The sequence below is a fragment of the Neofelis nebulosa genome, chromosome X, assembly GCF_028018385.1.
Source record: "Neofelis nebulosa isolate mNeoNeb1 chromosome X, mNeoNeb1.pri, whole genome shotgun sequence".
NCBI classification, from domain to species: Eukaryota; Metazoa; Chordata; class Mammalia; order Carnivora; family Felidae; genus Neofelis; species Neofelis nebulosa.
In genome coordinates, this window is record NC_080800.1 from 1054719 (window position 1) to 1074616 (window position 19898).

The 19898-nt window shown below is 64.5% G+C and overlaps 2 protein-coding genes across 4 annotated transcripts in view; both read right to left on the bottom strand.

The window, feature by feature from the left end:
• Positions 1-740: 740 nt before the first annotated feature.
• Positions 741-4432, bottom strand: SLC25A6 (solute carrier family 25 member 6). The gene is made up of 4 exons (XM_058713416.1): positions 4206-4432; positions 3229-3715; positions 1818-1958; positions 741-1315 (listed from the first exon to the last, which is right to left on the bottom strand). Exons 1-4 carry the CDS (start codon positions 4314-4316, stop codon positions 1158-1160), a joined length of 897 nt encoding a protein of 298 aa, XP_058569399.1. The 5' UTR covers positions 4317-4432; the 3' UTR covers positions 741-1157.
• Positions 4433-10276: 5844 nt separating this feature from the next.
• ASMTL (acetylserotonin O-methyltransferase like) overlaps positions 10277-19898 on the bottom strand; it is a 69125-nt gene continuing 59503 nt past the window's right edge. For 2 of the 3 annotated variants that reach the window (XM_058713402.1, XM_058713400.1), the window contains exons 10-13: positions 17890-18007; positions 16936-17079; positions 15104-15226; positions 10277-10553 (exon numbers count right to left, since the gene is read on the bottom strand). In XM_058713402.1, coding sequence (XP_058569385.1) covers positions 10330-10553; positions 15104-15226; positions 16936-17079; positions 17890-18007 — 609 coding nt within the window. In that variant the 3' untranslated portion in view covers positions 10277-10329. Of the gene's footprint in view, positions 10554-13903; positions 14113-15103; positions 15227-16935; positions 17080-17889; positions 18008-19898 lie in introns of those variants that run through there. The other variant, XM_058713401.1, reaches the window with a different exon arrangement.

Here is a 19898-nt window from a genome sequence, read left to right on the forward strand (position 1 = left end):
TCCTGAATGCCCCGAGGCCACCGGCACAGGTGGCTATTTGGCGACGTGTCACTTACACGTAAAAAGGTAAAAAGGTCTCGGGGCCAAGAGGGAGGGTTGGTCTCAGCCAAAGAGCGAACAGGCAGTTCCGAATCCCGAACACGGATCCAGACGGGAGCCCGCACCCAAGACCCAGGTCCCCCCCGGCCAGAGCAGCACCGGTCAAGTAGGTCAGGAGCGCGAGGTCCCCAAGGAGGCCGCACAGATCCCGGCCTCTCTTTAACTTGCCTCGCGACCCAAATTCCCTCGTGTCTAACGGGACCCGTAATTGCGGCAGAAAGGACGGTTGCATTTACCAACGTCTTCAAATTGAGGAGCCCCGCCTCCCACGGCCAGGACCCCGCAGCCCAGGAGCGGTGCTTCGCATCGGGTCGGCCTGCGTACCCCGGGTGGCCGTCGTGACAGGCGGACGCAACGCCAGGACCGAACATTCAGCCTGCAGGGCGTCTCCCACACTGACCGGTGCCCAGACACGTGGGTCCCCGCAGGAGCCAGGGGGAACGTGGGCCATGGGACGCGGGTCCTGGAGGCCCTTTCTGGGCTGGGGTTTTCTTAGCACAAGGTGCTACAGCACAGCACTTGAGGGGGAGCGAGGAGGGCGGATACTGTTTTCAACCCGTCCCGCTGCCTGGGCTGCCGGAGGAACCGCCCCCCCCCCTCCCGGCACGCTCGGCTGAAAACAAACCACCAGAGTCTCTCTCTCTCTGTCCCGTTTTTTATGGTTTTGCAGAATGCCCGACATGAAACATAATTGCAAATATTCGGCTGTGCAAAAGAGAATAGTACAAATGGAGACATGATTCTTTTTTAAATAAATACTTAAACACAACTAAGGTCCCACAAGCACCTGGACTCTAAGGTCTGTGGCCGAGCTGCCTGCCTGCCTGCCTGCCTGCGGACTCGTGAAGACAGACGTCCTCCTTCCCCTCCCCCCCAATCAATACATGGAATCTGGTGCCAATGGTCGATCACAATGAGCCCCTTTAGAACCTGCCCCAGGCCTCTAGAGGCGATCTGGCCGGGGCCGGGACCCTGGAATTTCTCGAAGATCACTGGTCCGTAACAGTTACAAGTATTCTACAGAATTCCCTCGGTGCCTGCGTCCGGGGGAGGGGAGCCTAGAGGACTTTCTTCAGCTCGTCGTACAGCACGAGCACAAAGGCGCCCCCCATGCCCCGCAGGACGTTGGACCACGCACCCTTGAAGAAGGCTTTGCCCCCTTCGTCTTTGAAGATCTTCCGCCAGCAGTCGAGGGTCCCCTTGTACATGATGTCGGCTGTAAGAGAGAGACGACACTTACTGGGAGGTTACTGTGAAGACGACGTTACGGGAACCACGAAAGGCACGTGGCAGGCAGTGAAACCAGCTGCCGCGACCCGGGGGACGTGGTTCCTCGTCAGGGAGAAAAGGGAGGCGGCGCACACGCATGGCCCCAGCTCACAGCCCTGCCGGCCCACTGTCATGGTCGAGGAGGAATGCGGAACTCGGGCCCCACCCCCACCTCGGGAACCATGCGAGGCCCTTGGCCACTCGGGAGACCAGGGACCGAGCCGGTACCCAGGGGTCAAGGGCTGAGGGCACAAGAGTAGCGCCCTTCAGCACGGCCTCCCGTGCCCGCGAAGCCGGCGCACTTTGGAACCAGACGCTGCCCCAAGCGGTGTGGGAAGCGGCTCACGTGAGGAACCCGAGCCCCTTAAAGGCTGCGACCAGGACGCCCTTCCCGCCAGGAAGGGTTTCTCGGACTTTGTCATCCGGCCACCAGAACGGACACACGATACCTCCTTTGCGCCCCGACTGCATCATCATGCGCCTCCGCACGGTGTCGAAGGGGTAGGAGACCACGCCCGCCACGGCCGTCACCGTCTGCGCGATCATCCAGCTCACCACGATGTGGGTGTTCTTGGGGTCAGGGAGCATGCCTGCGGGGTCAGCAGCCGACGTTAGGCCTAGTGCTGCCCACCCTGCCCCCTCGAGGGGTTCCCAGCAACGGGTCACGGAGACCAGGTATCAGGACGGGCTCGGCCACAGAGCCTCGATGGGGAGGAGGGTGGGCGTGCTGAAGCCACGTGCAGGCCACGGTACAGTCCCAGAGACCCATGCTTAGTGCCTGCGACTGACTTCCCTCTACAGCAGGGGCCGGGCGAACCTTGGAAGTGGTCACGCCAGACAGCGCGAGGCTGTCCTTTTTTTGGACCTTTATTTTTTTTTTCAACTTTTTTTTATTTATTTATTTATTTATTTTTGGGACAGAGAGAGACAGAGCATGAACGGGGGAGGGGCAGAGAGAGAGGGAGACACAGAATCGGAAACAGGCTCCAGGCTCCGAGCCATCAGCCCAGAGCCCGACGCGGGGCTCGAACTCACGGACCGCGAGATCGTGACCTGGCTGAAGTCGGACGCTTAACCGACTGCGCCACCCAGGCGCCCCTTTGGACCTTTATTTTTGAGACAGCCCGAGTGGGGACGCAGACCCTGAACCCACGAACCGTGACATCACGACCTGAGCTGAAGTCAGACGCTCAACCGACTGAGCCCTCCAGGCGCCCCAACGCGAGGCTGCTCTGTTGCAAAGACCCCCCCAAACCTTGATGACAGCTGCTCTCAGCTTGCTTTCAGGGTGTGAACTGTGAGCCCCTGAAACTCACAGCAGAGCCCCAATGCCTAGCAGGTAGAAATCGAGCTGTACTGAGGCAGAGCGTCTTAAAAAAAAAAACACAAAACAAAAGTTAAAAAGCGAAAGTAAGGTCATCAAAGCGGGCTGGGCCCTAAGCAGCAGGACGGACATCCTTGTAAGAAAAAAGTGAGGGACGACCTTGCTGGCTCAGTCAATTACGTGTCTTGAATTCGGCTCAGATCATGATCTCAGGGTCTGGGGGTTCGAACCCAGGGTGCTGGGCTCTGTGCTCACAGCGCGGAACCTGCTTGACATCCTGTCTGTCCCTCCCCAAATAAGTAAGTAAACTTTAAAAATTTTTTAAAAACGTGGAATCTCAACGCACAGAAAGGTGACATAAGACCACACGGACAGAACCACCCTCTACACACCCAAGAAGCCAGCGGAACATCAACAACTGTGAAACCCCCCTGGTCCCTCGCCCCCCCCCCCCGCATCTGAAGCACACCGGGCACTCAGCGGACCTCTGCGTCTGAACCACCCCGATCCCTCGCCGGCCGGGCCCACGCGCTTACCCTTGGCCGTGTCGTACACGCCGAAGTAGGCCGCCCGGTAGATGATGATGCCCTGCACCGACACGTTGAAGCCCTGGTACAGGCCGCGGATGCCGTCAGACTTGGTGATCTTGACCAGGCAGTCTCCCAGGCCCCTGAACTCCCGCTCGGTGCCCGACTTGCCCACGTCGGCGGCCAGACGGGTCCTGGCGAAATCCAGCGGGTACACGAAGCACAGCGACGTGGCTCCGGCCGCCCCGCCCGACGCCAGGTTGCCGGCGAAGTACCTCCAGAACTGCGTGTGCTTGTCCACGCCCCCCAGGAAGATCTGCTTGTACTTATCCTTGAAGGCGAAGTTGAGCGCTTGCGTGGGGAAGTAGCGGATGACGTTGGCCAGGTTGCCCCTCCAGAAGGACAGGACGCCCTGCTCCTTGGGGATGCGCACGATGCAGTCCACGATGCCCTTGTACTGCTTGTCGGCGGCGATCTGCTTGCTGGCGTGCTGCACCTGCAGGGCGGGCGGGCGGGCGGGCGGGCGCGCTGGCAACAGGGCCCCAGGACAGGCGCGCCCCCGAGCGGCGCCGGGCCGCCGCCACTCCCGCTCCCGGCGGCAGAAGCCGCTCCACGGGAACGACTCTTCCGTCACCCGCCCCCAACCCCCAGCCCCCGGGCGCACGCGCGCCACTGCCCTCCCGGCGCGGACCGCGCCTGCGCGCCCGCGGGCCCGCCCCCACGCCTGCAGCAGCGCCCACGTGACCCCGCGCGCCCGGCCCGGCCCCGGAACCCGGCGGCGCGCGGACAAAGCGGCGCGGCCTCGCACTTCCGGCGCCCGCCCGACTGCAGGCTCCGCTGCACGCGGCCCGCCGGGCCTGATGCCCCCTCCCCGCTCCCGGACCCCGGGCCCCCCACCGGGCGCACGCCGACCCCCGCCCGCCCGCCTCCGTCCCCGCACGCGCGCGCGCGCGCACACACACACACACACACACACACACACACACCTGCAGCAGCAGCTTAACCCGCTCGATCGGGGCCACCGCCGTCTTGGAGATGGCGGCGGCGATGCCTCCGGCCAGGAAGTCCTTGGCGAAAGAGATGGCCTGTTCCGTCATGGTGGCGGGGCGGGCGGCACGGCGGGAGGAGTGCGGGCTGCGGGCGCGGAGAGCCGGAGGGTGGGCGCCGTTGGCTCAGCCCTGCCGCCGCCGGGACCGAAAAGACGGGGCGGCCAGCGCGCAGCCGCTAAGGGGACGACGCCCCGCCCCGCGCCCCCGCCCGCCGCCACCATTGGCTGCGCCGCGCGCCGGCGCCCCGCCCCTCCTCGCGCGCCGCGCCCCCGCGGCCTGCCGGGAGCCGCTCTGCGCCCCGCCCCGCGGCCCCGAGCGCCGCGCCCATTGGTCGCGCCGCTGCTGCCGGCCGCGCGCCTCGCCCCGGGGCCTGGCGGGAGCCGGGCCCCGCCCATGCGCCGTACGGGCCGGGTGGAGGCGGGGGGTTGGCTCGTCCGGCCCCGTGACCTTGTCAAGGTCACGCGGGGGCAGCAGCGCGCGGCGGAGGGAGACGGCTGGGGGGGGCGCTGGGTTCCCGCGCTCGGGTTCCTCCCAGACGCTGCGAGGCGCTCGTCCCGGCGACCTCCGATGCCCGGCTGTGACCTGCACGCTCGTGCCGAAGACGCCCGAGCGCCAGCCGCGACCCTGGGCTCTCCCTGCTGACCTTCCGAGGTCAGGTCTCGACCCCAGCGCTCGCCCCGAAGACCTCGGGCCCTGACCCCGACCTCCTGCCTCTTCTCGCTGACCGGTGCTCCGCCGCGGCCCTTAGGCTGCCCCCCAAAGCCCTGTCTGAGCCGCGACCCCTCGCTGCCGACGCCCGAGGTCCGGTCACCACCCCCACGCTCACCCTGAGGCTCTTCGGGCTGCACCGGTGGCTGCCCCCGCCCGTCCTTTACCGGAACACCCCCCAGGCTGGCGCGCCCCCCTGCCCGAGACCCCAGACCGTCCAGCCTGTGCGGGCGCCCCGTCCCCCTGGAGGACCCGTCCGTGCCCTTGGTGGCCCTCCCCGCAGGGGGCCCTTGCTCCCCCAGCCGCACACGTGGCACACACGCGCCCGCCTTTGCGCACACGCGTGCCTGCATGAGCCGCCACCCCCCTGCGCCCCCAGCAGCACATCCCTGCGGGGAGGCTCACCAGCCCAGACGGCTTAAGACGTGGTGAGCTTTTTACTGACTCGCAAGCGAACGTCCCGAGTAGGAAACGCATCATTTGCTCAGTTTTACGTGCTGTAAACTGGAAGCTCGAGAACATCCTGGGAGCAATCCTCACCCGAGGACTGTCTTCCTGTTTGTTTTCCTTTCTGCCCTCTGCTTCCTTCCCCTTTTCTCTGTGCTTGCCACACTGTGGTTTCCCGTGTCCCCAGTAGCAGGTGAAAAACTCTGGCACCGGATGGATCAGTGCCCGCAAAGCGCCCGGGAAAGCCCCGGGCACCAGTGCGCCGTGTCCTTGCCAACGCCCGCCTCTGCTCTGTGCTGACCTCCAGGACAGGCCGGTCCTGCTCAGGGCGCCTGAGGCTGGCCGGCAATGCAGACGCTGACCCTGTTGCGGTGGGGGGCGGGGGGGGCACTCGGAAGTAGCTTAAACGGTGACAGGGTCTGGGCCCCTGAGCACGGCTGTGGGGGGGGGGGGGCGCTTGGAGGTTCTGGCACATTCTCGAGGCTTCGCAGGGACAGGAAGTGGAGAATGTCCCCGGACAGCCCCACGGCCACCAGGAGCAGCCAAGGGGCTCTGCAGCGGGAGGTGGTGGGGATGCTCGCCGGGGACCAGGCAGTTAGCTCAGGGGGCTGGAGCTGGGCGCTCCCAGGTGAGAACAGCATCAGCCCGTCTGGGCTGGAAGGGACCCTGGCAGTGATGATCACCGCCCGGCAGGGGAGGGTAGGGGGAGGGACCTCCAGGGCCTCTCAGCTGCTCACCCCGGATGACACTGGGACTCCAGGCCCAGGACCTGGCATGAAGTGCTTCTGTGCAGCCAGCGTCCTAAGCAGGTGGGGGCGGTTACCCTCCGGTCCGCTCCCCTTCCCCCGGCTCCTGCGCTCCGCCTGGATTCCCAGTGACCACCCCAGCGGGCAGCACTGAGACCCATGGTCCCTGGAGAATGCTTCTGGGACGAAGGAAGACACACAGTCTCTTTCCCTCATCGCTAATCGCTGTCCAGAACACGATTTTCCGCGGCGGGTCGACTCAGGCACTCCACTCTGTGCTCTTTGTGTCTCTGTGGTTGGGGGGCGGGGGGTGTGTGCGTGGGTGCCACCCAAGAGGGCAGCGGCGTCTCCAACACCAGAAGCCCAGAACCCCGTGTACCTGGGGACAGCCGGTCTGGGGAGACTGCCCCCCCCTGAGACGGGCAAGGGGGAGAGGATGCCCGAAAGGGGCTGGTGGGGGGACGCAGGGTGGGCGGGGTCCTGCAGAGGCTCACGTTTCCCGCCTCCTGTGGGCAGGCTCAGAAAGGTCCCCATTGCTAAGAATTAAGCCAGCGGTTGGAAGGAGCCGGAGGCCAGCCTTTGCTGGGCAGTCGATGCTTAAATCTGCTTCCCCAGAGCATCTGAGAAATGGGCCTATTGATTAAAAGAAAGATTTTAATGAAAATGCATTTTAAGAGACCATGCGTGGGGTGCCTGGGTGGCTCAACGGAGTATGTGTCTGACTTTGGCTGAGGTCACGATCTCACGGTTCGTGGGTTCGAGCCCCACGTCCGGCTCTGTGCGGACAGCTAGGAGCCTGGAGGCTGCTTCCGATTCTCTGTCTCTCTCTCTCTCTGTCTGCCCCTCCCCTGCTCGTGCTCTGTCTCTCTCTCAAAAATGAGTGAATGTGGGGCGCCTGGGTGGCGCAGTCGGTTAAGCGTCCGACTTCAGCCAGGTCACGATCTCGCGGTCTGTGAGTTCGAGCCCCGCGTCGGGCTCTGGGCTGATGTCTCGGAGCCTGGAGCCTGTTTCCGATTCTGTGTCTCCCTGTCTCTCTGCCCCTCCCCCGTTCATGCTCTGTCTCTCTCTGTCCCAAAAAAAAAATAATAAAAAACGTTGAAAAAAAAAAATTAAAAAAATAAAAAATAAAAAAAATGAGTGAATGAATGTCACCTGGAGGGTCGGGCTCAGGTCAGCCACAGAACTCCAACCTCCTCCATGCGTCAAGACCAAAGATCTTTGAAACTCCTATGCACTGTGTGCCCACACACTATCCGTTCTTTGTCTGACTCCTCTAAACATACTTTTTGCCCAAAATTCCTCATTTTAAAGTTATGTATTTTGTTTTGAGAGAGACAGAGTGCAAGCAGGGGAGGGGCAGAGACACAGAGAGAGAGCATCCCAAGCAGGCCCCATGATGTCAGCTCAGAGCCCCGTGTGGGGCTCCAACCCACGAACCGTGAGATTATGACCTGAGCCAAAGTCAAGAGTCACACGCGTGACTGCCGGACCACCCAGGCAGCCCGTTTTTTCACAATATTCCTACTAAAAGAAAGCTCAGGACATATAGTACGGAGGTCACACGTTCTCTTCCTATTTTGGGGATGTTTTGCCACAAGAAGTTCCCGCAGACACAGACGCGGGAGGGTGAGCGGTGCGTGGAACCCATGGACCTTTCTGCGCCCTCTCTGATGTTATGGGCCTGTTGCTTTCCGCCCGGGTCCTTGGTTTACGGGCACACTTGTGGGTGTGCAAACTCCGGGCGGGCTGAGCTCTGCGCGCGGCGGCCCAGGCACGTGGCTGGTCAAGGTCGCTGGGAACAAACACGGTGTCCTTGCCAGGGCTGTGCGGCCAGGCTGACACATAAAACGCGCCCCGCAGGGCCTGGCCCCTCCAGGATGGGGGGGGGGGGGGGCGGGGAGGCAGACCGGGCGGACCAAGGTGACCGGGTCAGCGTCACGCGGCTCTGCCCAGCTGGGGCTGGCACGAGGCGGGTGTGTCCCTCCAGGCTGCTGAGCACCAGCCAGGGGTGGGGGAAGGGACCCAGGGCAGGAGCACTGCTGTTTTACTGCGGGTCAGGTCGTCCCACAGACAGCGGCACTGGGGGATGAAGGAGGCTGGAGCCCTTCACCTGTGTTCTTACATGGAGGGGGGTGGGAAGGAGGCAGGAGACGGGGGACCCACCTGACGGCACCGCCCCTCCCCTCGGATCAGCTTTTCATTCCTTTTTCCATCCCAGCCTCCCACAGACACACGACTTCTGATTAAAAAAAAACAAAAAAACATTGGGATAGTCTGGGGGGGGCTCAGTTCAGCATCCGACTTTGGCTCAAGTCAAGATCTCATGGTTCCTGAGTTCAACCCTTGCATCAGGCTCCGCGCTGACAGCTCAGAGTCTGGAGCCCACTTCCGCGATTCTGTGTCTCCTCCTCCCTTGATCACACTCTGTGTGTGTGTGTCTCTCTCAAAAATAAATACAAAATTTAAGAAAATTAGAGAAAAAAGAATTAATGTCTGTGTGGAAATCTAGAATTATAATCCACAACATGTAGTATATACATTATAAGTATGCGTAGCTACAGAATTCTATAAAACACAGGGGAAACTAATTTGCGTGTACTTGTGTATTTTTATGAGTTACGTACAGTGGCTTGTAGGCGGAAAGTGTGAGCGAAATGACTCCCATCAGCGCCTGGGGGGCTCAGTCCTTTGAGCCTCGGACTTGGGTTCAGGTCATGGTCTCAGGCTGGTGAGTTCGAGTCCCGCGTGGGGCTCACTGCAGGGCCTGCTTGGGATGCTCTCTCTCTATCTCTGCCCCTCCCCTGCTGGCTCGCTCTCTCTCGCTCTCTCTCTCTCTCTCCCCCAAAAATAAACATTCAAGATAAGTAAATAAATCAATGAAGGTGTCCGTGTATGTTTTTATAATCATCATACGATGGCCTGACGACGAGAGAAATTAGCGAAATACCCAGCAGACTCGAGCGGGAAATAGGTCGCTTGGGGACACAGGTGGCCAGCAGGCCTCTCGACCTGTTAAACCGCCGCGTGAACCACCAGCTCCCTAGACACGACTTCTGATGCTTTTTGTGGACAGAAGCGGCCCTGTGGCTCAGCATCTGGGCAGAGAGGGTAGGAGAGAGGACGCCCCAGGATCCTCCCCCCAGCATCCCGGCAGAGAGCGAGGGACACGGGGCTCCCCAGGATCCCCCCCAGCATCCGGGCAGAGAGCGTGGGACACGAGGCGCCCCAGGATCCCCTCCCCCAGCATCTGGGCAGAGAGCGCGGGACACGGGGTGCCCCAGGATCCTCCCCAGCATCCGGGCAGAGAGGGTAGGAGAGAGGACGCCCCAGGATTCCCCCCCCCCCCCAGCATCCCGACAGAGAGCGCGGGACACGGGGCGCCCCAGGATCTCCCCCAGCATCCGGGCAGAGAGCGTGGGACATGGGGCTCCCCAGGATCCGCCCCCCCCCCCAGCATCCCGGCAGAGCGCGGGACACGGGGCGCCCCAGGATTCCCCCCAGCATCCGGGCAGAGAGGGTAGGAGAGAGGACGCCCCAGGATTCCCCCCCCCCCAGCATCCCGACAGAGAGCGTGGGACACGGGGCTCCCCAGGATCCCCCCCACCCCAGCATCCCAGCAGAGAGCGCGGGACACGGGGCGCCCCAGGATTCCCCCCAGCATCCGGGCAGAGAGGGTAGGAGAGAGGACGCCCCAGGATTTCCCCCCCCCCCAACATCCAGGCAGAGAGCGCGGGACACGGGGCGCCCCAGGGTCGACCTGCTGTAAGTCACGCGCAGAAACACATGGAGAACAGGCGTGAACGAGGAACACGCGCAGTCCCGGAGCGGGAGCCGGAGGGGCCCTTCCACCGCGCCCCTGGGGGACTGCAGGCCTTTCCAGAGGCCAGGAAGTGGGGGGGCGGGGGGGCGGGGCGGAGGGAGTCTCCAGCCAAGTGGCCGGGGCCTCAGATGAGCGCCTGAGGGCACGGCCCTCCTGTCCACGAGGCCTGCCCCAGGTCGGAACCCACAAAGGAGCTCAGAGCAAGTGCGTTTTGCTGGTTTAATCCGTCTGGTTAGACAAGCTGATCCGAGTAAATGTTGCACCTGACGCCCAAATTCCAGCCTCCCCCCCCCCCCCCCCCCCCATCAGCCTCCCAGGAGAGCGTCACGCGCTGGCAGCCTCAGGGCGCCGACGACGCTCTGGTGCCCAGAACCACGTCCAGCCTGTCCCCCGCCTGCGCCACCTGCACGTCCCGGAACCCATGCTGCCCCAGCAGGCTGCGGTACTCGGCCAGGCTGCGCTCCCTGCCCTGGGCCCGCACCAGCGCGTTCAAGGCCGCCGGCAGGCTGGCCCGGGCCGCTCGCCGCTCGTCCAGGGCCGTTTCAACCACCAGGAGGCCACCGCCTGCGGACAACAGAGCCAGAGGGAGTCGTGGGCAAGATTCAGCGCACGGCCAGTCAGCGACGATGGGGGCTCGGAACTACTTTCGGGGAGGCCGAGGGCAGCGGAGGCCAAGGACGGCGCGCGCCAAGCCGCGGGGAGGGCGAGGCGACCGCGCGCGCGCCAGGCCCGTGGGGAGGCCGAGGCCGGCGCGCACCCGTGGAAGCAGAGGTGGGCAGAGAGAGACAGAGACACGGAGGGAGAGAGGGGAACACAGGCAGACGGACAGGGGGGCAGCCGGCAGTCTCAGGGCCCAGCCTGGGGGTGTGGGGGGGAGGGTGCCCGGTGCACAGGGACACAGATTCAGCGCGTGGGGGAAACCAGTCCGGGGCTGGGGGTGCAGCACGCAGGATCCCATCAGGCAGCGCGCATTCACTCTGGGAATGCCCCAAGCGGGCTGGCTGCCTGGCTCCGGGAACTCTGGGTGATGGCCGCACGAGAGCGGGGCTTCAAGCACAAAGTGGGTGCGTGTGCACGCGTCTGTCTGGGCGTCTACTTGTTTTCAAAAGCGTTCATGACGGAGAAACCAGGCCAAGCAAACAGCACCCTCGATCAAAAGAGGCCGGGAGGAAACTTGTATATGTTTGCTCCTTTTCTGTGTGTTTTTTTTTTTTTTTAATTTTAAAAAGTTTATTTATTTTAGGGGGGAGGGGCAGAGGCGGAGGGAGACGAGGAATCCCAAGCAGGCCCCTCAGAGTCAGCACAGGGCCCCACCCGGGGCTCCATCTCGCGAACCTGAGCCGAAACCAGGAGTGGGACGCTAAGCTGCCTGAGCCACCAGAGGCCCCTGCCGATTTTGTCAAAGGGGGGTCCGCAGAAAAGGGACAGAGGAGACAGGGACACAGCAGTGACACACGTGGCTGGCTTCCGCTGCGTCTTCTGTTGTTGGTTGTACGCACTTGGCGGACGTGGGATCCGGGCGTTTGCTCCCTCGGTATGGTAACAATCTGGGTTTTTCAAAGTAACATATGCATGCGGTTCAATGGCCCGGCTCCGAAAGACTGAATGTTAGCACTGGGCGCTGGGAGGGGCGCCTGGGTGGCTCCGTGTAGCGTCCGACTTCGGCTCAGGTCACGATCTCGCGGGCTCGTGAGTTTGAGCCCCGCGTGGGGCTCTGCGCTGAGGCTGGGAGCCCGGAGCCTGCTTTGGATTCTGCGTCTCCCTCTCTCGCTGCCCCAACCCACTCGCATTCTGACTCTGTCTCAAAAGTAAATAAACATTAAGCGCACACACACACACAAAACCAGGCACTTTGAGCTCTTTCCTGCAGCTCCTATGTTGCAAGGACCTGAATATTTACGGAGCGGCTCCAGCCAGCAGGGGAGAGGGTCGTTGGACCCCTGCACCCTCCCCACCTCCCCCCTCCCGCCAACCCTGCACAGAATAAACGGAGGAGCAGCTTAACTGCCTCCACGCTGTCTCCTGAGGGAAGTAAGGACTCAGGGCTCCTTCCACAACCCCGCCTCCTCTCCAGCGGATGATACAGTGTTGCTGCTTTGTGAGCGCTTATTCCCGGCGGGCTCTGTTCCAGGCCCTGGGAATGCAGCGGGGACTAAACAGGCACAGACGCGCCCTCCAGGGACACATCCTCCTGCTCAGCAGCCTGACTGTCCGTGTGACCTGTAAATTTCTGCCTCTCCATGCCAGTGAGCCTGTCCTGAGGCTGCGGTAACAAATGACCACAGACCATTTACTCTCTCCTCAGCCATGCAAGTCACAACTCTGAGACCCAGGAGGGGCAGGACCACTGAGATCCAGGCAGGGCAGGGCCACTGACATCCGGGAGGGGCAGGACCACTGAGATCCAGGAGGGGCAGGACCACTGAGATCCAGGCAGGGCAGGGCCACCGAGATCCAGGACGGGCAGGACCACTGAGATCCAGGCAGGCAGGACCACTGAGATCCAGGAGGGGCAGGACCACTGAAATCCAGGCAGGGCAGGACCACTGAGATCCAGGCAGGGCAGGGCCACTGACATCCAGGACGGGCAGGACCACTGAGATCCAGGCGGGCAGGACCACTGAGATCCAGGAGGGGCAGGACCACTGAGATCCAGGCAGGGCAGGGCCACCGAGATCCAGGACGGGCAGGACCACTGAGATCCAGGCAGGCAGGACCACTGAGATCCAGGAGGGGCAGGACCACTGAAATCCAGGCAGGGCAGGACCACTGAGATCCAGGCAGGGCAGGGCCACTGACATCCAGGACGGGCAGGACCACTGAGATCCAGGCGGGCAGGACCACTGAGATCCAGGAGGGGCAGGACCACTGAAATCCAGGCAGGGCAGGACCACTGAGATCCAGGCAGGGCAGGGCGGCTGAGATCCAGGCAGGGCAGGGCCACTGACATCCAGGACGGGCAGACACCACTGAGATCCAGGAGGGGCAGGACCACTGAAATCCAGGCAGGTCAGGACCGCTGAAATCCATGCAGGGAAGGGCCACTGATATCCAGGGGGGGCAGGGCCACTGAGATCTAGGCAGGACCGCGGAGGTCCAGGTAGGACCACTGAAACCCAGGTGGGACAGGACCACTGAGATCCAGGAGGGACAGGACCACTTAGATCCAGGCAGGGCAGGGCCACTGAGACCCAGGGGTGGCAGGACCACGGAGATCCAGGAAGGACAAGACAGCTGAGATCCAGGCAGGGCAGGGCCGCTGAGATCCAGGCAGGGGAGGGCCACTGAGATCCAGGAGGGGCAAGCCCGCTGAGATCCAGGCAGGGCAGGGCCCCTTAGATCCAGGCAGGGCTGTGCCCCCTCCAGAGGCTCCAGGGGAGGGTCCTTCCTGCCTCTTCCAGCTTCTGGGGCTCCAGGCGTCCTTGGGCCTGTGGCCGCGTCCCTCCCGTCTCTGCCTCTGCCTTCACGTGGCTTCTCCTCTGTGTCCGTGTGTCCCCTTCCGTCTCTTACAAGGACACCTGCCATTGGATTCAGGGCCCCCCTCATCCAGGATGGGCTCTTCTCAGATCCTTCCCTTACTCCCATCCGCAGACACCCGGTTTCCGAATGACTTCCTGTTCGCGCGTTCCCAGTGGATGTGAATTCGGGGGGTGGGAAGGGACTCCGATCCTGCTGCTACAGGGACCGACAAGGATGCCTTAGCTCTGTTGTCTTCTTCGGCACAGACATTTCCTCATTTCATAAGAAGTTGCTTCATTTTCTCTGCAGCTCTCCTAATATGTTCCCAAACGCTCGGGTAGATTCGCCAACACGTTGCGATACTGTTTCCAAACCCTGGGACACGTGACATAACTCATCTGGGCCCCCGTCTCTCAGTGTGCGGCCCCCCGGGGCCTGTCCCCACCCCTCCCCCGTCCCCGCCCGGGCCGTCACCTGGGGCCCCCACCTTGTCCCGCGCCCGAGCAGCTCTGGTAACCAATTCCAGGCCGTCTGTCTCTCCTTCCCCCCAGATCGCCTCCAGGAGCCTCCTCGGAATGGCAGGGGTGGGCGTCAGGCGCATGGAGTCCACAAACGTCTGTGGGACTTTTCCGCGTCCACAGACGGGACCCAGGAACGTGGGCATCTGTGCAAATAGGTTTCCCGCGAATTTATCACACGGCCACGCTGCTCTTGAGGGATTCTGGGTGCTTCTGGAGCCAGTCACTGGTGTGTGACTGCATTTCCACACACGCTCGTCCCTGGGTCCCCAGCATAAGCAGAGACGGGCTTCCCGGGTCTGCAGGGCATCAGCGCCCTCCAGGGGAGGGGCTGGGTATGGGGGCAGTGGGGCCATGGCTCATGTTACAAGTCATTGAGGCGGGGCTGCAGGGCCCAGATCATCGTTGGGCATCATTCCGCGTGGTCCTGTGAAGCTGCCTTTTGGATGAGATTATCATCTAAATGTGCGACCTGGGGCAAAACAGCTGGCCCTCCGTGGCGTGGGTGGGCCTCGTCTAATCAGTTGAAGGCCTCAAGAGAAAACACACCGCCGTCCCCGCGGAGGAGGGAATTCTGCCTCCAGCCAGTGTTGGGACTAGTCCCAGGTCTCTGGCTGCCTGCAGATTTGGGGAGTCCCAACCTACACAATTACACTTGACCCTTGCTTCGCTCTTTGTGCAAAATATGAGACCGAAAATGACGGTTGTTTCTGGCAAACTGAAAAGTGAACTGCTGTTTCTGTTCCCTAACTGAACGGGGAGGTAACAGAAGTGTCTCGCACGTCACCAGGCGCTCGGGGCATGGGAATACGAGCTGCGCTTTGCGCCACTGGGACCTCGGAGACCTGGGAAGGGGCCCCGGGTGTGGGTTGGATATGCCCTGCTCCAGGCCCCCTGGGACACAGGCTGCGGCGTCCGGCAAACCTCCGAGCCTGAGAACACAGATGCCGGCACTTCCTGGGGCCAGGACAGGGAAACTCGGGTGAGGAGGTCCCAAAGCTGCGGCCGCCCTCCTGCCGCCTCCTGCACGTCCGCAGGGGGCCGGCAGAGTGCGCGCAGGGGCGCCTGGCTGTCAGTAAAACCCTCCCTTTCCCTCTCTGCAAGCGGAGGGAGGACGCGCAGCAGGAGGGGTCTCACCTGGCTTGCAGCTGCGGGACACCCGGCTCAGTAGCTCGTGCACTCTGTCGTCCGCCCAGTCGTGGAGAATTCTGGAAAGGATGTACAGCTGTGCGTCCGGGAGGTCGTCCTTGAAAAAGTCACCTGGTTGGAACGGGAGACGTCGGGAGTCGGGGACACCAGGGCTGGCGCTCCATGGCGCGGACACAGGGCCGCGCCGCTCCCGCCCCGCTCCGAGAAATGCCGTGTCCCCAACCCCAACACGGTCCAGTCCTAACCCCGGGTCCCATGGCGCGTCGGCCCCCGGGCCGGGCCACGGCGGTAGCGAGTGCCGGGTAGGCTCCCGCCTTCACAGCTGCCCCTGGAAGTTCTCCACCACGTCTGACTCCAGGCTTTCCGGCGCCAGCTCTTGGGTGACTTCCCTTCGTACCCTTGGTTGGTCGTGGAACCTGTGGACGCCCACCTGCGCCCTCGCACCCCCCCTCCTGCCCCCTTGCACGCCCCCCCACTTGCGCCCTCGCGCCCCCCCGCCCGCCCCCCCCATCGTGCCCCCTCGCATGCCCCCGCCCGTGCCCTCACGCCCCCCTGCCTGCGCCCTCGATACCCCCTCGCACTCCCTGCCCCCTCGCACCCCCCCCACTTGCGCCCTCGCGCCCCCCCCCCCCGCCTGTCCCCGCCTACGCCCTCGCACGCCCCTCCGACTGTGCCCCCTGGCACGCCCCCACTTGCGCCCTCGCGCCGCCCCCCCGCCTGCGCCCTCGCACGCCCCAGCCTACACTCCTGCGCCCCCCCACCTGCACCCTCGCACGCCCCCTGCCTGGCCCTCGCGCCCCCCTCCTGCACCGTTGCACGCCCCCGCACCTGCGCCCCCCCGCCTGCCCCCTTGCACGCCCCCCCCGACCGTGCCCCCTCGCATGCCCCCGCCCGTGCCCTCACGCCCCCCTTGCACTCCCCGCCTGCCCCCTTGCGCCCTCGCCCCCCCCCGCCTGTGCCCTCGCGCCCCCCGTGCCTGACCCCTTGCACCGCCCCCTCCTGCCCCCTTGCACGCCACCCCACTTGCGCCCCCCTGCCTGCCCCCTTGCACGCCCCCCCGACCGTGCCCCCTCGCAGCCCCCCCGCCCCCTCGCACACCCCCCTACTTGTGCCCCCCCGCCTGCCCCTTTGCATGCCCCCCTGACCGTGCCCCCTCGCACGCTCCCGCCTGCGCCCTCGCGGCCCCCCCACCCCCCGCCTGCCCCTGCCTACGCCCTCGCACGCCCCTCCGACCGTGCCCCCGGCACGCCCCCACTTGTGCCCTCACGCCCCCCCCGCCTGCCCCCTCGCACGCCCCCACCTGTGCCCTCGTGCCCCCCAGCCTACACTCCTGCGCCCCCCCTCCTGCACCCTCGCACGCCCCCCCACTTGTAGCCCCCCCGCCTGCCCCCTTGCACGCCCCACCCCGATCGTGCCCCCTCGCACGCCCCCGCCCGTGCCCTCGCGCCCCCCGCGCCTGCCCTCTCGCATGCCCCTGCCTGCCCGCTTGCACGCCCCCCCCACTTGCGCCCTTGTGCCCCCCCCCCCGCCTGCACCCTGCTTCCAGCGCCACAGCCCCGCTGCTCGCACTCCCATTCACGAGTGCAGACACACACGTGTGCACACAGAGACCTGTCTACACGCACACACAGATATCACACGCAGATACACGTGCAAACACAGATACACGCGCACAGACCCGACACACTCAGACACACGTGCAAACGCAGGTACACGCGCACAGACAGGCGCAGGCCCCGCACGCACACACACCCACGCTGTGCAGAAGCGAACGCGGTTGGCCCAACGCCGACCCAGAGCGCAGAGAAAGCTGCGTTTACCTGGCACAAAGCGGAGGCGCTCTGGCTGCCGGCCCTCGGGGTGAAAACTCGACACGTGCTCGATGACCTCCGGGAGGTCAAACACGGTCACCTTCAGACGCGGGTACTCCCGGGCCAGCTCTCGGGCCAGGGCACCTGTGCAGCCTGCGGGGATGCAAACACACACACACAGGGTCACCTGACCCGCCCAGCGCACCACACCCCTGGCGGGTCTCCAAGATGGCCCCTTGGCAAAACCAGAATGAGGTCTGAGAACACGGCTGGAGGCCCGGTCTGGGAACGGAAGCCAGCGGCGGGCAGAGATCTCTGAGGTCTCACGCAGCCCTTGGGACCTTGCTGGCCCAGCGCACATCAGTGGGGGCGGGGTGGGGGGGGGCACAGACGCACAGAGGGAGCATCAGAGCCCAGCTGGGAAGGGAGGAAGCCACACTCTTATCATCTCCTTTCCGCTGCTGGAATGTGGACGACATGGCTGGCGCCACAGCAGCCACTCTGGGCCACCAGGAGGAACGGTGTGCAGGTGGCAGGGAAATGAAAGCCAGCAGCTCTGGGCTCCCCCTGGGACCCCTAATCCCACTGTACCCCTTGGGCAGGCATCAGCTCACGTCTGCTGCCCTGGGGTAAGGAGCGAGTTGGAATAGGGTGGCAGGTATATGGGCATAATTAGACCCAACAAGACGGGGTCAGATGGCTCTGTGATCCTCTCCCCCAAATCGGTAGCCAGCAGAAAGGGCCCCATAACCTCTAGGACCCACCCCTAGGGCCTCCTTGGACTTGGGGATGTCCATCCAAGTCCCGGCACCCGCCACAGCCAAATTCCTGGCCTTATGCTTGTAAAGCCGTAAACCCGCTTTGGACGTCTTCTCAGCAGATGAGGTGGCCACGACCTAACGCAAGAAATGCACTGAGCCGTGCGCACCCGATGCCTGGCCGGGGGCGGGGCGTGGTACTCACCTCCCAGGTCACAGGCAGAGGTGAATCGGGACAGGTCGAAGGCCGTGGCCACCTGGCGAGCTGTCAGCTGGGTGAGGCCGTGCATGGCTCGCATGAAACGCAGCCTCCGGTCCCTGCTCTGAAACAGAACGGGGTTTGAGGAGACCCACACGGGGGCCCAGGGGAGCCTGCACACTGGCTGTGGTCCCACCCGGGGGTTCTGAGGGTAGGGAGCTCCACAGGGAAGGGCGTGGGGGGTGGGGGGGGGATAGGGCCTGCAGGGCTGCAGGGGAGGGGGCCGGGGGTCAGAGCCTGCGGGGGGGGGGGGGAGGGGGGAGAGGGTCAGAGCCTGTCGGGCAGGGGGTTGGGGGTACAGGGCCTGTGGGGGAGAGGGGGGATCAGAGCCTGCCAGGGAGGGGGTTCAGGCGGCAGGGCCTGCGGGAGAGGGGGTTTAGGGGTCAGAGCCTGCGATGGAGGGGATTCGGGGGTCAGAGCCTGCGGAGGAGGTGGGTCTGGGGGGTCAGAGCCGGGTGGGGAGGGGATTCGGGGTGTAGGGCCCGGCTGTTGGGGGGGGGGTTGGGCACAAGGCCTGTGTGGGAGGGGCTTGGGGGGCAGGGCCTTCGGGGGACAGGGGGTCTGAGCCTGGCTGGCAGGGGTTCGGGGTGCAGAGCTGGGCGGGGAGGGCATTCGGGATGGAGGGCCCAGCTGGGAGGGAGTTTGGGGGACAGAGTCCGGCCCGGAGGGGGTTTGATGGGGGGGGTGCAGGGCCTGGAAGGTAGGGGGTTGGGGCGAAGCCAGAGGGGAGTGATGGGGAGTGGATCTCATGGGGCAGAGCTGACCCAGGAAGGGGCCTGGGGGGATGGGCAGGGCCTGGCGTGGAGGGTGTCTGGTGGGGGGGTGCAGGGCGGGGCGGGGTTTGGTGGGGCCGGGCCGGGCCGGGCCGCGGGGGGGGGGATCTTGTGGGGCAGAAAGAACCAGTGTGGGGCGGAGCCCGGGGGGCAGAGCTGAGCAGGGGGTGCAGGGGAGGGGCGGGGCCGAGCTGAGTAGGGCGGTCCCGGGCGGCAGGGCTGAGTACAGCCCAGAGAAGGGGCTGGTCCTTCAGGCTGTCAGCTCCCCTGGGATGTGCGGGACCTAACAGACGCCTGCATCTCCCCGTCTGAAGCCAGTGAATGGGGACAGTCACCCCGGAGGCCGCCACCAGCCCCGCGCAAGGTCTGGATGGACACGAAGCAGGAGAAGGGAAGGGGTCGGGTCCCCCGCTGGCCCCTGCAGCCGTCGCCGCACTCGCTGGTGACAGGCTGATTGTTTACAGAGACACTGGCCCCTCCCCCAGCCCCCCCACCCCCCACCCCGGGGGCCCCGTGTGGCTTCTCTGTCCCTCCCGCCCAGTCTCTCTCTGTCTCCAGGAGTGCGGGTCTCTCTGGGTCTCCGGTTTTGCGTGTCTCAGTCTTCGTCAGAGACACAACGTTTGTGTCCTCCCCCCACTGGCCCCCAATTTCCTATGTGAAACCCCAACCCCCAAGGGGATGGTCTCAGGAGTGGGGGGGGGGCGCTCTGGGTGGGGCGGGTCACCGGGTCATGACGGTGGACCCCCGTGGGGGATTCGTGTCCTTATGGACTAGGCTGCAGAGACCCCCGGCCCCTCCCACCCCGAGACGACAGCCGGATGGGAGGCGGGAAGCAGGGGTGTCCGGACCCCGAATCTGCAGGTGCCTTGACTCGGATGGATTTCACCTCCGGAACCGTGGGGAGTAACTGCGCGCTGTTTGTAAGCCTCCAGCCTTATGAGCCCAAGCGACGGGGACAGCCCGTCTGGGTCCCTGTCGCCCGGCCCTGATGCAGGCCCCGTGCTCTGGCGGACCCGTTCCTGCATCGCGCGGGGAGCCCGACCCGGAGCCCTGCCTGCGCTCTGCCCTCAGCAAAGGCTGCCAGGGACGCAGGCGGCGGATGGCCGCGCCCACCCCAAAGCACCCACCGGGCCCTGCCCTGCAGACACACGCAGCTTTAACGCAACTCCCAAAGGTTCCCCA